Here is a 17,062-nt window from a genome sequence, read left to right on the forward strand (position 1 = left end):
CATCGTATAAAATCCAAGGCTAATATGCAGAGGAGGAAAGTAAGAACAAGGACCTCCATTTCTCAAGTACTATTATTCTTCTAAGCATCCAGTGCTTATAAATATGTATCATCTTCACCACTGAATATTTGAAAACATGGATATACTTGCCAGAATATCTGTCAGCAAACGATAATCTTCTATTTCACCCTTGTCAGGATTGTTTTTGGTGACCAATCCTACTGCCACACCTGCGACAGCAGATGAAACTGGAACTCCTGTAATGGAGAAAAAAAGCTTGTATGTAATGTGTACATCAGGCTAACATGCATATTTATCATTCCATTGATATTTATTTTAATGTGAGTGGTGTTTTAAATTTGACATCATCAGAACTAAGCTGGAAAGGTGATCTATCTACCTCATTTCTTCTTAAGCATATGATAAAAGCCCCTTAAAACAATTCTAAACAGGTAATCACTGTTCTCACAAAAACCTGTATAAAAATAGCAAACTTAACTCTTATTGAAATCCATTTGTCTTTTTACTTTTGGTATGTTTATCTTTTTTTGAAAAAGTAACCATTTTGTTGGTAAATCCTTCCAGCCTTTCCATGAAAGCCATCGGTAGGTTTTTTTTTATGTATCCTCCCAGAAAATCTGTGCCCAAATATGAATCCAAGTGTAATCTTTTATTTTCTTTACTTATGGAATCATAGTGAATGCACCTTGCTTTTTTCCACTTAATAACATACCTTGGATTTTGACACATAATGCCACACAAAGTTCCACTTTATTCTTTTGAAAGGCTGCTTAGTAGTCCCTGAATGGATTTATAAAACTGTCAAACTGCCTTCCAGAGTTGTAGCATTTTGTATTTTCACCAGCAGTATGTGAGGGTGCCTGCTGTTCTACTTTCTTGTTAATTCCTGTCATATCTTTTGACTGTAAAGGGTAAAAATGGTAGCTTATTGTTCTTAATTTGATTTTTTATGAATGATCGCTTCTCGGCCTTTTGGCTAAGATCAAGTGTGATTTTTTATGAATGAGATTAAACTTTTTAAAAAATGTTTATAAGCAGATTTATTTATTTATTTATTTATTTATTTATTTATTTATTTATTGGGGCTCCACGCCCAGTGTGGAGCCCAGCGCGGGGCTTGAACTCACAACCCTGAGATCAAGACCCAAGCTGAGATCAGGAGTTGGACACTTAACTATGTGAGCTATCCAGGCACCCCTTATATTTTGCCTGTTCATGCCCTTCAACCATTTTCCTACTTGTTAGTCTTTTTCTTAATGATTTATAAAAGCTCTTTCAATATGGACAACAGATCTTTGTTAATTATAAATATAGAATAGTAAAGGAAATATCTTATTTCCTAGTCAGTTGACTTTGTTTATTGTGATTTATTTTTCTATACAGAATTTGAAAAGTTATATGTAATCATGGTTCCTGGATTTTGCTTTAGAAAGGTTTTTCCTAAGATTTTGATAAAATCTTCCATGTTTCCTTTTTTTACAAAACGTTTAAGGTTTTATCACTTGGAACTTACCTGTTACAAAGGAGTGTGGCAGGGGATCTCATTTCATATCCTGTAAGCAATCTCACTTATGCTCATGGTTTTTAACCTTAACTTTTAATGTTGATGACCTAAAATTCTCTTTGCTAATAAGCACTAGATCTGTATAGCCAATTTGCCTATTGGACATTTCCAGCTAAATGTCCCCAAAACACTTTGTATGTATGTACATATATTCAAAATGTAATCACACCCAATAAATCCTTTTTGTCTTGCCTTTCTTATCTTGGTTGAATGCAACTAAGACACTCATGCCAGAATCAACATTTCTTTCCTCATTTCCTATATGAAGTCACAAAGATCTGATAGTTTGTCCTTTAAATTTTTTTAGGAAGTTGTTCTTTCCCCTAAATACTGAAACATCAATTGCTACTCCTTTAGTCGAAGTCTGCATTGTTTCTTGCTCTGACAACATTCTCCCTGCCTGGTTTCCCCAATTTTATTCCCCCCCACCCCACCCCAAGTTTCCATTCTCTCCCTTTTCATCCTCTAGGTCTATCACCTAAGCTGGGAAAAACTACCAAAAAGAAGAAAAAGTCAGATTCAAATCACACCGTTCCTCTACATAAAATTCTCCTAAGTTCCCAATTATCTGCTTTCAGGAAATTTTATACTTGTTCTGTGGTCAAAAACATTTGGGAAATAGTACATATCCTGTTCCCAGAGATTCAGAATTCACATTAGCATATTAAAGTTTATTTAACTTATATTAAATAAACCTGCTTAACCCTGCTGAAATGTCCTTTAGAACAGATTGATTTTTTTTCATGGTACACAATAATCAACATCCAGCAGGAACACTAGTTCATAGAATCCTGAGTTGTGAAATATTAGCTTTAAGTTCAAAATCCTTAACATAACAATGACCTTTAAAATCTGGTCCCAATTTATTACTTAATTTTTTCAAATACATTTCAGAAACATCCTATACTGCTTCATAACTTTGCCCATGTTGTTCCTTTCACATGAACTATGGGCCCTGCTCCTAATGACAGATCAACTACTCAACCTTTAGAAACCAGATAAAATGTAGCTGTCTCTACGAAGCTAATTACCTTCAACCTAATTCTTCATATTGTACATATTTGTGTCTTTTAGCTGTCTGACTTCTTGATCTGTTAGTATATGTTTTTCACATCTAAAAGCTTTTTAGAAAATGGGTACCATTTGTATCCCTGAAGCAAGACAGGGCCTGATGTGAGGAATGACAGGCACTCATGTGTTTGAGATGAATTGCATACCCTTTGTTGGCTTTTCCCACACAACTTGACATTCATTCTTGTCAAATTCATTTTTTTTTTCCTATTGGGCTTTTTTTTTTTATCCTGTTAACATTTTTTTAGAGATCAAAATTGCCATTTAATATATCAGTCACCCATTCCTTTTAACAGTATCCTTTTTATCAGCAGGCCAGTGTTGTAAGTCAATTCAATAATAAAAACATTGAAAGGGACAGGATTTAGAAGGAAACATCCTCAAGCATTCCACGTGACCAAACCATCCTACAGATCAGATTCGCTTGTCTCCTCTGCTCATGCTTCAACCAGTTATGAAGGTGCACCTATCATCCATCTCCATTTTTTGTATCATTTACAGAAAAATCATGAGCTGCCAAGCTGACTCTAGATATACAATATAAGCAGCAAGCCCCCTCCTCACTCCAAATCTAGTAATATTTTCCAATGTGGAATATTATTTTACTACATGATTAATTTTAAATGAGTCCCTTCTGGTCCCTTCTCTTCACAGCTGCCTCCTTCCTAAAAATACTTACAAACTTTTTTTTTTTTTAATCTATTTAAGAGTTTTGCCAAGGGTCACTGTCAAGTTCACTAGGTTATGCTTTACAGAAAATACCTTACTCTTTCAAAATTAAGAACTTTCGTGTCCTTAGTATACTATTTTCTGATTTTTCAAATACTGCCAACATCGGTCAGTTATCTCATCCTGAAGTTCTCATCTTAGGTTGGGTTTTTGTCTAGACCAAAAGATCTGAATTCATTTAAAGCAGTTAAAGACTCTCTTATGATCTCTTTTTACTTTATTTTTCAGTTCACCTTTTCGAGAACATGTTGTTTTCCAATATGAAAATGTAGGACTGACTGAATGCAGGATAGGGACTTTGTTTTGTTCATTGCTGTGTTCCAAGGGCTAAGTCAGTGCTTGGCACAGGGGTGGCATCTAGTAAAGACTGGTTGAATGAATGCATGAAGGTGAAAACAGAAAAAGTATTTTACCAGCAACCTTAAATATCAGCTTATGTTTTTTTGGCACTGAACACAAATAGAAAAGTACCTTTACTTTTTTTTTGCTTCGGTTTAAGATTTCATCTTTCTAGACAGTGTTATTATATATTCACACGATTCTTTTATCTCATCCTTGGTTATAGTATCCTATCTTTCTGTTTTTCTGTACTATAAATGTGTGGACTTAGACGGAGCTCCTTGCAGCCTCTTGAGTATCTTAGGTTCCTTTTGTCTTTCTTCTTGAACAGCATCATTGGTGAGATACAGAAATTGCTTTCAGAGCCTCTTAAACATGTTGACTCTTTCCCTTTTGGTGTTTCAAACCAAGAGATTATACTGAACCTCCTACAGTCTTTCTTCCTAAAATTCTCCATACCCTTCTGTGGGTGGTATTGTTCTCATGGTGTGCAAATTGACTGGAAGATTACATGGTTACTTTCCTTTACTGGTCCTAAATACTTCTGCTTGCTGGTCCAAACGTCATTGGTGAATGGAATCAACTGCAGAGCTCTTTACCTTTTGGAAGGTGAGAAAGCTCACTGGATCACCAAGGCAAGTAAATAATTTCAGTGTCCTCCCTTTTGCCAAAGATAAGAATTCTAGTAATTATCTGTATACTTGAAGCTGTATGTTTTAACTATCTTGTTCTGGCCTGGTTTAGTAATCTCTAATCTGACTTCTCCAGATCCTACCAAAATCCAATTTTAAAGAGATCTTATATTTTATACTCATCAAATACAGATAAAGCCTAAGTAGTTTTGACACATAATTCTTTTACCTGCGTCCATTAACGCTAAACTTCCACCACATGCAGATGCCATTGAAGATGATCCTATAGAAACAAAAAATACTTGCTTTATAATATACTGACTTTTTTAAATGTAGAAAGCTGATACTACTGGTTATTTCCTTATAAATATTCAGTATTCTTTCCTTCTTTCTTTTTAAAAGCAATTAAGGCAAGCTCTGTGAAACCACAAACTATAGGACTACACAGTCCAATATAACAGCCATTAGGTACATATAGCTACTAAATTTAATAATTGAAATAAACTCAGTCCCTCAACTGCATAGCATAGAGATAACTTCCATTAGCACATGAAGTTCTATTGGACAGCAGTGCTATAGATTCTAAGAAACCTCCCAGAAAAACTACCATGCCTCTTTTGTTGCTTAATCAGAAGGCAGTTAAAGATACAGGCTCTGGTTCTCTCACTGGACCCTAAGTTATAGCCTAGTCATACCCTGTAGAGAATAGAAAGTCTCTTGTTTAAATTCAGAAGGTTTTTTTTTGTTGTTGTTGTTTTAAATATTATGACCATCTCTGTGACCTTTCTGTCTCTAATGGCCATACCTTGACTTGACCTGGGTACTTAATTTTAATTTACATTTGATCCTTTAAAATATATTTTTTAAAGATTTTATTCAGGGGCGCCTGGGTAGCGCAGTCATTAAGCGTCTGCCTTCGGCTCAGGGCGTGATCCCGGCATTCCGGGATCGAGTCCCACATCGGGCTCCTCTGCTGGGAGCCTGCTTCTTCCTCTCCCACTCCCCTGCTGTGTTGCCTTTCTCGCTGGCTGTCTCTCTGTCATATAAATAAATAAAATCTTTAAAAAAAAAAAATAAAGATTTTATTCATTTGGGGGGGGAGCGGCAGACAGAGGGAGAAGCAGGCCTCCCCGCTGAGCAAGGAGCCCGATGCAGGACTCCACCCAGGACCCTGGGATTATGACCTGAGCCGAAAGCAGACACTTAACTGACTGAGCCACCCAGGCATCCCTAAATTTGATCTTTTAGCCCAACCCCTCTCTCTGTGCTGTCTACTTCTATCTGTGATACTTGATAGGTGTCCCCTGCCTAATGGATGACTCTCTTTTGGCCCTTTCTCTCTTGAAGCTGGCCTTGCCTCTATGGTTTATAAAAATAAACAAATAATCCCAACTGGATTTGTTTTAAAAGATACATTAAGATACATATTTGTTTTATATTGGTTTCAAAATATCTCATTAGCTAAAAAAGAGATTTAGGCCGTGTATGATTAACTAAACACATTTTTCTTTTGTTGTGGGTTTTGGGCACTGTGGTAATAAGCACATTAATAAGTTAATAAGTAACATTAGTTATGGAAAGTTAAGAATATAACAGGGAATTCTGGTCTTTTTGACTGGAGGAAAAATTTAATTTAATATCCTACCATTTGACTCTAGGACTTCAGATGTTACTCTTATGGTGAAAGGAAAATCCTTGGGGATAACAGGATACAAAGCTTTCTCAGCAAGAGCACCTAAATTAGAATAGAAAATAATAAGCATAAATGTACTAAGTCCCCATAAGAATACCATAAGAATACCTGTAAGTTTATAGATTTGTACTCACCGTGCCCAAGTTCTCTTCTATTCACACCAGTGACCTTGCCAATTTCATTAGTGGCGTAAGGAGGAAACTTTAAAAACAAACAAAAACAAATACATAAATAGCTGACATGGAAAGATATCTAAGATATAGTACCAAAATAATAAAAGAAGTTACAAAATAGTACAATCCCATTTTTTTTAAAGTTCATTTATATACACAGAAAATATCTGGATATAAAAAAGATAACAAATTACTAAAAGTAGCTATTTTTCTAATGTGTATTTGAACCAGAGTGGGAAATGGATGGTTATGGGAATTCACAACATAAACTTCTATAATGTTTAAATTATTAACAATGATGAAGTATTATATAATAAAAGTATATACAACTTTAAAAAGAAATGCACATTGAGGAAACAGATCTTTTCCAGTAAGGGTTTTCTTTAAGTCAGAGGTTGCAAACTATTTTATTTGACCAATATAGTGTCTCAAAGGAATATGACTTAGTTGCAATCATTTAAAATATTGGAAAATGTCCCATAAAAATTTGGAATTTCAGTTTCTTTAACAAAATATTTTTTGTTAAAAAAATGGTACATGAAGTAATGGTACATGAATCTTCAAGCCTCTGGATCTAGCGGTCAATTTTCAGGAGTGCAGTCAATTTTTAGGAGACAGAAAGACAAAGAAACTTGTTGGATTGCACCATTAGTATGTAATCAGCAATACCCAGACTACAGGGAACTCTACATACAGGTCAAATGGCTCTGGGACTTTAACAAGACAGACTGAAAAGAAAAGAACTTGTTGGAGGAGAAACCTTTAGGTTAAAAAAGAGACTTACAGAAATATCAAATTTTTAAAAAATGGACAAGATTACAGTGTCTAGGGATTTACACTAGAAATGCAAGGAAGTAATTACTATAAAATTTAGGAGAGTAGTTAATTTCAGGGAAAGAAGGGTGTTGAGACTGAGATGAAAAGCATGGAGGGGCTTCAGGGGTGACTGGGAACATTTCTATTTTCTGATTTTGGTGGTGCCTTATAAAAACTCATTATGTCATCCTTTGTCGTTTTTAGTATCCGTGTTTTATTTTACAATAAAAAGTTTTTAAAAAATGAAATGATGTAGCAATAAGTGCCCATATCCTTTTACTGCCCCCTCTTTCACTTCTGTTGCCAGTAATCAGCTAGAGGTGCATTTTTCAAGCTGCCCTTTTTATTTTTTTTACTTTTAAAAAAGATTTTATTTATTTATATGACACAGAGAGAAAGAGAACAAGCACAAGCAGGGGGAGCAGCAGGCAGAGGGAGAGGGAGAAGCAGACTCCCACTGAGCAAGGAGTACAAAGTGGGGCTTGATCCCAGGACCCCGGGATCGTGACCCGAGTTGATGGCAGACACTTAACCAACTGAGCCACCCAGGCGCCCCCACAGCTGCCCTTTTTAAAGACTGCCATTCCATGTGCTGTGTAGCTCATGACAAAGGATATGCTTTACTCAATTGTAATTCCTTTCTGGCTTCAGCATCCAAGTATATACAGAACAGGTTATTTATAAGGGACTCAAAATCTTTGAAAATCTCCAGTTCTGTATATTCTCTATTAATTATAGCATGCTCAACAAAATTGAGATGTTGGGATTCTGGGTAGCCAACAATGGTCACTCAAAAGTGAAGTGACTTGCTACTTTCACACTAGCCTCCCAGCATATATGCTCCAAATACTAAAATAGAAGTGCATATGTCATGTCTAATGCCTTAGGACTTAGTTGTAAATCAAGTCAATCACGAACTATAGTTTCACATAAAGTAATTTAATATTAAATACTTCAGAGTTCTTTTACTACTAATCAACTGAGTAAAAATATGAACATTTAAATGAACTGAAGGGAGGAGGTGATTTGTCATTTGAGGTATTTGAAAAGCCCCACTTTTGTTTGATACTGGTGAATGTGTACAACTCTTTCTTGACTAAAATAAAATTGTCTACTCTACTTTAACTTTTATGTATGATTCAGAACATGAAGTTACTGATTGAACACTATGACTAATTTCTCTAAATTCCCTTCTGCATGCAATAAAAGAACATGCCCAAACTCACCTTAACAGATATATAAAACCAGCATAGTAAAATGTTAATAGTAGAACCTAGGCAGTGGGTATAGGTATTCACTCTAAAGTTCTTTCAACTTTCCTATGTCCTGAAAATTTTTCATAATAAAATACTGGGGATAAAATTCACCTTACCTCATAGTGCAGCATGAAATTTTTATCTTTTATTCCACTAAAAACAAAAAGCATAATATTAAAAACATCATATAGATACAAAAAAATAACTCCAATAAGCAACTAAAAAAGATTTAAGGGGATTTTAAAAAATAATTACATATTAAAGAGAGTTGATCTGAAATTGAAAACCAGAAGAATTAGAAGGATGAGTATCAGAGACAGTATATTTTTCTGGGGTTTTATGAATGAATTTTACAAAAAGTTTTAGAAAAATAATTTTGCTTCAAATAGAAACACTTATTCTATTTGTCTATACTAAGACAACAGACATTTATTTTTAAGCATTAGTGACTACTAAGAGAACCTTAAATGTTATAAACACATTAGTCAAATCTCAGAATGATGATCTTTCTCTCATCAGTATGTGAAATGAAGATCAGTAACTGAAATGATATAGGGGAGAACAACCAGGAGATCAGACAGGAAAAGATTTTTTTCAGGGTTTGAAATGAGAAATATTATGACTGTATCTAGAACAATGGGGAAAATAAGGATGAGAAGAAGCAGAATTCCTGGAAGCAGGAAACCAGATTTATCTTTAACTGAGGAAAAGACTGGCATATACAGTGTCTTAGCACAAATAGTGTCCCCTTTGGGACGGTGTAATTACAAAAGGCACCTCTCTGTGCAGAGAGGCTTGAAAAAGTCCTGGGTTTGGGGCGCCTGGGTGGCACAGCGGCTGGGCGTCAGCCTTCGGCTCAGGGCGTGATCCCGGCGATCTGGGATTGAGCCCCACATCAGGCTCTTCTGCTATGAGCCTGCTTCTTCCTCTCCCACTCCCCCTGCTTGTGTTCCCTCTCTCGCTGGCTGTCTCTATCTCTGTCGAATAAATAAATAAAATCTTTAAAAAAAAAAAAAAAAGAAAAGAAAAAGTCCTGGGTTAGGGCTGAATCTGCATACCATAAACCACAGTCTCAGGAAGAGAAATCTAAAAACCTGATTACAGAAGACAAAGGAATAACAGATTCTGGGGGCTTGAAAGGAGGATACAGATCATTAGCACAGCACCTGCATTTTATAAGATGAAGAAACCAAAGGCCAGCATGGTTGACTGATACGTGCCCTCTCATTTACATAGGTTACAGACCTAAGTAGAACATAAAGAGTTACCCTGGCCAAGACCAGTGCTCTTTCTTATGAAGCTGTGTTGCCTTTTAGAAGAGAAAGGAGTCAAAGTGAAGAAGAAGGGCAGGGCAACCAAGTTTGGGCTCAGATGGGAATTTAAAATACAAAGTTTAAGAGCTCCCCCAAAAGGATTATGATTACAATAACAATCTCACCTATACACACTGTCAATTGCAGTCAGTTGCACTGTCAACTTTATCAGATGTGTGAAAAACAATTAGTGATGCTATCCTGAAGATACTGGGGGTTAGCCTCATCAGTTGAGCAGTAGGAAGAGGAAGGCAGAGTCTTATGGTCTTGAGACCTTTACCAAGGGAAAGGGAAGCAACCCTGGTAGGCACTGAGCAAAGAAAAGAATTGTGGCTGATGCAGTAGTGCTGGTGAGGACTGTAACATAAATTCTCATCATCTGAAATCGATGAACAGGATTTTACTACTGACTCTTTAGGAACAGAGGAGAGCCAAGTATTTCCGAACATAAATTTCAATGTGGCTTGAGATTAGGTAAGCCTTTGTTACTTATTAACAGCCTCCAGATTCTTTCTAGCAACTGAGACTCTTGTTTATCTATTTACTCTCTTATTTATAACAGAAAAACCTACCCATATCTGTCCTGAGGAATGGTTCTAGAGATAGAGACTAAAGTGAATGTACCCATGTTAAAAATCACTATTATGTAAACAAAAAAATAAAGTACAGAAATAATAGGTTTAAAAAAGTAATAATGAATAATAATATACTACATGAGCTTCAATTATAAAGCGGAACATCATAACTTACTTTAAAACATATGAAACATGTTTTAGGACATACCAACATACTTTAAAGCTTAACAAATAACATAACTTACTTTATGGCTGTTATAATTTGGTCTGACTTCATACTGGATTCTAATGAATCAAATGTAACAGTACAAAGCACCTAAAGTAATAAGAAAAAAAACTGTCAGGCTTTAATTTACTAACAATGAAGAGGAAAACTAAAAATATTTCAAGAACCCAATTAGCTATTAAAGGAATGGGATAAGTAAATTCTATACAACGCTTGCCATGCTACTTAATACAGTAAACATTTATTAATTCTATAAATATGAGAATTATGTACAAATCTCAGTAATCCAAAGATCTAACATCACAGACTACATATGTAAAGCACTGTACTCCAAGTACTGAGGGAGGACAGGAAGAGGAAGATATGTTTGTAAAACCTGGCTATAAAGGAAGCTTCAATAAAGGTCCAGCCAGGGAGGGAAAAATAAAATAAGACGGGATCAGAGAGGGAGACAAACCGTAAGAGACTCTTAACTATAGGAAACAAACAGAGTTGCTGGAAGGGGGGAGGGGTGGGGAGGAAGGGGTAACTGGGTGATGGACATTAAAAAGGGCATGTGATGTAATGAGCACTGGGTGTTATATGCAACTGATCTATCACTGAACTCTACCTCTGAAACTAGTAATACACTATATGTTGATTAATTGAATTTAAATAAAATAAAGTTTAAAAAAATAAGTAAAGGTCCAGCCAATAAAACTGCCTATTTAAAAAAAAATCCAGTCTTCTCTGGAGGAACATAATGTAATCCAAACTCAACAATGCATCATTCACAACATCCAGGATACAACCTACAGAAAAATAGGAAATGGTACCCATTCTCAAGAGAAAAGATAATGAGTAGATTGCTCCAAGCTAATTCAGATGTTGGATTAACAGACAAGGATTTTCAATAGCTCTTATAATTATACTCAAAGATATAAAGAAAAACAAATGGAAATTCTAAAAATGAAAGATACATTATTTTATGATGGAAAGGAGATGACAAGAGTCAATGAAAATGGATTAATAGAAATTGCCAAATTTAAAGAACAAAGAAAAAGGGGTGTCGGGTGGGGTAGGGAAAACATATCCTCAGGGACCTGCAGGACAATTTCAAAAGGACTAACATATATACTTACAATCCCATAAGGAAAGATAAGAGACTAAGGTAGAAAAAATATTTGAAAAAATTATAGCTGAAATCCCTAAAGTTTGATGAAAGACACAAATTTACAGGTTCAAGCTCAGGAAACTCTTAGTATGATAAATGCAAAGAAAACTACACTTTTCATAGTTATATTATTGAAAAACAAAACAGAAAGAAAATCTGGAAAGCACCCAGATGAAGACAATAAATAGTAAACAGGGAACAATGATTTGGATGCATCCTGACTTTCTATTAGGAAAAAAATAAAAAATAAAAGAGTAGAGTATTCTTTTAAGTGCTAAAAGAAAAAAGCACCAGCCCAGAATCTAAGTCTTGCAAAAAACATTCTTTGTACATAAAGGCAAAATAAAGACATCTTCAGATAAATGAAATAAAAGAATTTGTTGTCAGAAGGCCCACAAGACAACAGTAGAGAAAGTCTCATTAGATTGAAGAAAACAATACTAGATGGAAATTAGGATCTTCAGGAAGAAACACAAAGCATCAGAAATTATAAATACACAGGTCAATAAAGAAGACTGTCTTTTCCCTCATAACTTCTGAAAATACATGACTGTTTAAAATACAAGTATAACACTGCCTTGTGGAGTTTGTAATATGTACATGTAACACATAAGACAACTACAGCATAGTGTGTGAAGTAGTACAAAAAAGTTAAGGATATATACTGTATTCTCTATAGTAACCACTAAAAAAATAATGCAAAGGTATAGCTAAAAAAACGAGACATATTAAAATGGAATTTAAAAAAATATTCAATTAATCCCAAAAGAAGGCAAAATAGAAAATAAAAAACGGGGCAAACAAAAACAAATAATAAAATGACAGGCTACATTCAATCACATCAATAATTAAATTGAACATTAATGGACTTAACACTCTTTAAAAGGCCAAGATTGTCAGAATAGCTAACAGAAGTATGCAGGATATCTTAATGGAGTTATTTTTAAAAATTTATTAAAAGGCATAAAAGAAAACCTGAATCAAGAGTGAGACTATTGAAAAGACTGTGATTTAAGTTGTAAAAATATAATTTCTCTCTCAATTTATAAATTCAGTGCAATACCAATCTAAAGAAAAGATTTTCCCCCCAGAACTTAATATAATACTAAAATGCAAATGAAGGAACAAATGTACCAGAATAGCTAAGACAATTTTGAGGGGCAAGGGAGAATAAAAAGGGAAGATTTGCTTCTCATCTATTAATACATACCCACAAACCATAGTAGCTAAAACACTGTGACATTGGCCCAGGAAATTCACAGAACAATGGAAGAGAATATAGTTAAAAAATCTATTTATAAACTTTGAATATAGATAAATTGACATTACAAGTCAACAGGAAAAATGAATTATTAGTAAATGGGTTGTAAAATTGGCTCACTCTGGAGGTTCCCATCTCACACCATATCTAAGAGTAAACTGCAAATCTTGCATTAATTGTCTAAATTTGATAGCTACAACTAGAAAGTTAATAGAAAAACTAGGTGCCTAATTTTGTGACTTTGGAGGTAGTAAAGATTTCTTAAATAAGACTTTAAAAACATAAATCACAAAATAAAAAAGGGAAGGATTAACTACATCAAAACTAAAGATGTCAGGTTTACTCTAGACAAAGAGTAGGTTACCACAAGCAAAGTTAAAAGGCTTAGGATAAAGAGGGAGATAATATATTCAAATTGTGGTTACTGAAAAGGATTAATGTTAAAACACGTAAAAAATCACTTAAATATAGGAGGAAAAAAAGGATACAACCAGATAATTCACAAAAGAGCAAACCTGAACCAGGGCCACCATACTGCGCAAGTTCAGGGACACTATCTATGTGACAGGAGAGCCCTGGAAGGTGTGCAGCCCCCCACGGTCCGATTTATGCAGTGACCAAGGTGACTGGCTATGATACAAAGAGATCCTGAGCCTCACAGGGAAATACAAACAAAAGCAAGGAATACCACCTGGTACCCATCTGACTGGCAAAATTAAAGTAGTGATTTATATAAGAAAAAGGAGGAGGTATAAAGCAAATACCATACACAAAACAATTGGATACACATATGTTAAATACAAGAGAATAGGTGCTAAAGTAAGGGAAAAGAATAGGACTAAATACAGAAAACAAACGAGGGCCCTGAACAGACCAAAAATGACAATATGCCATAAACTAAAGAGTACGAGTGACTCAATTTTGTGCATCAAGATTAAAAGAAAAATACGATAAAGATACCAGGTAATTCTAAAAAATGCAAACCGATTTATAGTGACAAAAGCAGTTGCCTAGGGAAGAGGAGGGGACCAGGAAGAAGGGTATAATTATAGAGAAGCAGGAGGAAACTTTTGGGGGTGATCGATATGTTCATTATCTTGACTTTGGTGACAGTTTCCCAGTTGTGCACACATAAAAACCTATTAAACATACACTTTAAGTAGGTGGAGTTTCTTGGATGGCGATTATACCTCAAAAAAGCTGTTAAAAATATTTTTTTAAAAATCAGGTATTAATAAATTCCATAGGATAAAAATCTATAGTGTCTACATAATGTGCTTCTATTAGATCTGATTAAGCAACCCGGAATCAGCAAATAATTATAGCTTTTTACATATATTACCTGTGTTTGTCCCCTCTGAAATAATGCTGATCCATGAAGAGTTTTAAACGTATCTACCTCACAATTTATATTCCTAAGTGAAGTCAAATCCCGACCATCGCACCTATAGTCATAAAGGAAAGAAGTATGTAAAGCAGTGATCAAAATCAGAAATATCACCTATTATCTCTTATTCCTACCAGGAAGTTCTCAACCCCAGTTGTGTGTCGTATCACCTGCGGAACTTTAAGAACTTTAAAAAATAATACAGGTACCCGATCCCTACACTAAATCCCACTGAATCAGAATCTCCGGTTGTGACCCATACACTTGTACTGTTAAAGAAGTTCTGCAGGCAATTCTGATGTTCATTCAGAGTTGGGAAGCACTGCTCTACACACAAGTCCCACAGAGAAACAGTCAGACACATCCACACACTTTTCAACATCTGTATATGAAAGATCATAATTTTTTAATGTTTACTTGAAAAAAACCAGTTCCTTGCTTTGATCAAGTTGCCACTTTCAAGGCAACTTACAGAAGCACATACTTCAATTCCATCAAAAAAGGATATTATTTACCTTTTGTATTCATTCAAAATAATACTTCTAAAAACCTCCTTTGCAACAACATTGAAGGATTCTATTATTTCATATGTATCAGCCTCTGGAAATTTTTCTATAGAGAGAAAGACAAACCAAAACAAAGGTTTTCTCTTTTTGGAAGATAAGATTTCTCTTCAATTCATAGTATCAAATCAGTTAACTATGGGAGTAAACCAAGGGAGTTGATGCTGAACTATTTAGTCCTCAAGCAAGGAAAGTAGATAAATATTCTCAAGTAGGAGAGACACAAGTATTATATCTCAAACATACTGTTATTGAGAACTTAATTTGCTTTCTTTTTTTTTTTAGGGGTATTTTATTTTATTTTAAAGATTTTATTTATTTATTCGACAGAGATACAGACAGTCAGCGAGAGAGGGAACACAAGCAGGGGGAGTGGGAGAGAAAGAAGCAGGCTCATAGCGGAAGAGCCTGATGTGGGGCTCGATCCCATAACGCCGGGATCACGCCCTGAGCCGAAGGCAGACGCTGAACCGCTGTGCCACCCAGGCGCCCCTTAATTTGCTTTCTATCACAGCAATAGTGCTTTGTGATTAGCTCTCTATTGTATTATGTTACTCACAAATCCAGCCATATTATGAAAAGGTCTGAGTAACGCTTTTAAGATTAACAGTAATCACCTTCAATGTTTTACCTTAGGAACTTTCCTTAGTCTGCAAATAGAGAAAGAATTTGCTTTATATGTTACAAATCCCTACTGGTTGCCTTTTTAGTTAACATTTATCCAATTCTTTCAGGACCCATGTACTATACATGTTTTTTTAAATGCCTTTAATCTTTGTAACAACTTAGGAGGTATATTCTATTATTATCACCATTCTAAAGAAGAAAAAACAGGCTTAACAAAGTAAATTGCCTGAGATTACACAGGCAGTGACAGATACAGCTGTGACCTCAATACAGGTCTGTCTGCCTACCTAGGCTTATGTTTTTAAATGTTAAGCTACTTTATCAACTGATTCATGCCGAGTCTTAAGTACTGTTCTCTCAAGCATTTGGTTTATTATATATAACTTTAACCAGAACATAAGAAATGGACAACAGAGCGAGAGATATATTAAGAACTGTATCTTCGTCAGGCAGGAATAGTTTTAAAAATTACACTTTATTTTTTTTATTTATTTTTTTTTTTTTTTAAAGATTTTTATTCATTTATTTGACAGAGATAGAGACAGCCAGCGAGAGAGGGAACACAAGCGGGGGGAGTGGGAGAGGAAGAAGCAGGCTCCCAGCGAGGAGCCTGACGTGGGGCTCGATCCCATAACGCCGGGATCACGCCCTGAGCCGAAGGCAGACGCTTAACCGCTGTGCCACCCAGGTGCCCCTAAAAATTACACTTTAAATGTCATGGTTGGTACACATTGTTTGTGATTGATATTCACATAATAAAATCCTTTATTATATTTAATTTCTAGAGAGCTAAATTTTCTAAAATCTAAATTTTACAATTCCACATATTATTAACAGCATCAGTTAACATTTTTTGAATACTTGGTATGTGGCAGGCACAAATGCAGATGACTTACCTATTTAATAACCATAAACCAGATATTATCAGTATTACAATTTCACAGATTAAGAACTTAAGAATTTTAAAGAGTATTTTTCAGATTTTCAAATGACATGATACAAAGTTTCCCATCATAGAATATAAGAACCTGATCCAGAAAAGATTGGGAATATTAACATTCAACATTTACTGGTACCCACTCTATCAGGTGCAGTGCTGACCACATTCATAAAGTGCAAGATTTTATTAATGAGAGAGAGAGGGAGAGCGAGCAAATATGCATGCGTGTGAGCAGGGGGTGGGGGGCAGAGGGAGAGAGCGAATCTCAAGCGGACTTGGCACTGAGCCCCACGTGAGGCTTGACCTCATGATTCAGAGATCATGACTTGAGCTGAAATCAAGTCAGATACTTAAACAACTGAGCCACACAGGTGCCCCTCACAGAAGTTAATTTTTTTTTTTTTAAAGATTTTATTTATTTATTTGTCAGAGAGAGAGCACAAGCAGAGGGAACAGAAGGCAGAGGGAGAAGCAGACTTCCCACTGAGCAGAAAGCCTGATGCGGGACTCGATCCCAGGACCCTGGGATCATGACCTGAGCCGAAGGCAGATGCTTAACCGACTGAGCCACCCAGGCATCCCTCACAGAAGTTAATTTAACAGTAACCTTGGGATGCATCATTATTGCAAATTTACCAAAGATAAAACTAAGCAACAAGGAAAATAACTGATTCTCCGAGGTCTTACAACTGAAATTTAAAAAACCTATTTTTCCCTTTTAAA

At 35.3% G+C, this 17,062-nt stretch overlaps 1 protein-coding gene, 1 long non-coding RNA gene and 1 pseudogene across 3 annotated transcripts in view; 2 read left to right on the forward strand and 1 right to left on the reverse strand.

The window, feature by feature from the left end:
• Positions 1-17,062, reverse strand: part of PNPT1 (polyribonucleotide nucleotidyltransferase 1) — a 44,824-nt gene that overhangs the window by 9,033 nt on the left and 18,729 nt on the right. For both annotated transcript variants that reach the window (XM_026485610.4, XM_026485602.4), the window contains exons 12-19: positions 14,725-14,821; positions 14,165-14,267; positions 10,428-10,498; positions 8,411-8,447; positions 6,184-6,250; positions 6,002-6,091; positions 4,586-4,639; positions 151-257 (exon numbers count right to left, since the gene is read on the reverse strand). In XM_026485610.4, coding sequence (XP_026341395.1) covers positions 151-257; positions 4,586-4,639; positions 6,002-6,091; positions 6,184-6,250; positions 8,411-8,447; positions 10,428-10,498; positions 14,165-14,267; positions 14,725-14,821 — 626 coding nt within the window. The remainder of the gene's footprint in view (positions 1-150; positions 258-4,585; positions 4,640-6,001; positions 6,092-6,183; positions 6,251-8,410; positions 8,448-10,427; positions 10,499-14,164; positions 14,268-14,724; positions 14,822-17,062) is intronic.
• LOC113245427 (uncharacterized) overlaps positions 1-17,062 on the forward strand; it is a 427,039-nt gene that overhangs the window by 3,009 nt on the left and 406,968 nt on the right. The gene's annotated exons all lie outside the window — the stretch shown is intronic.
• Positions 978-1,149, forward strand: LOC113247588 (U2 spliceosomal RNA; annotated as a pseudogene).

The sequence above is a fragment of the Ursus arctos genome, unplaced genomic scaffold (assembly GCF_023065955.2).
Source record: "Ursus arctos isolate Adak ecotype North America unplaced genomic scaffold, UrsArc2.0 scaffold_8, whole genome shotgun sequence".
Classification (NCBI taxonomy): domain Eukaryota; kingdom Metazoa; phylum Chordata; class Mammalia; order Carnivora; family Ursidae; genus Ursus; species Ursus arctos.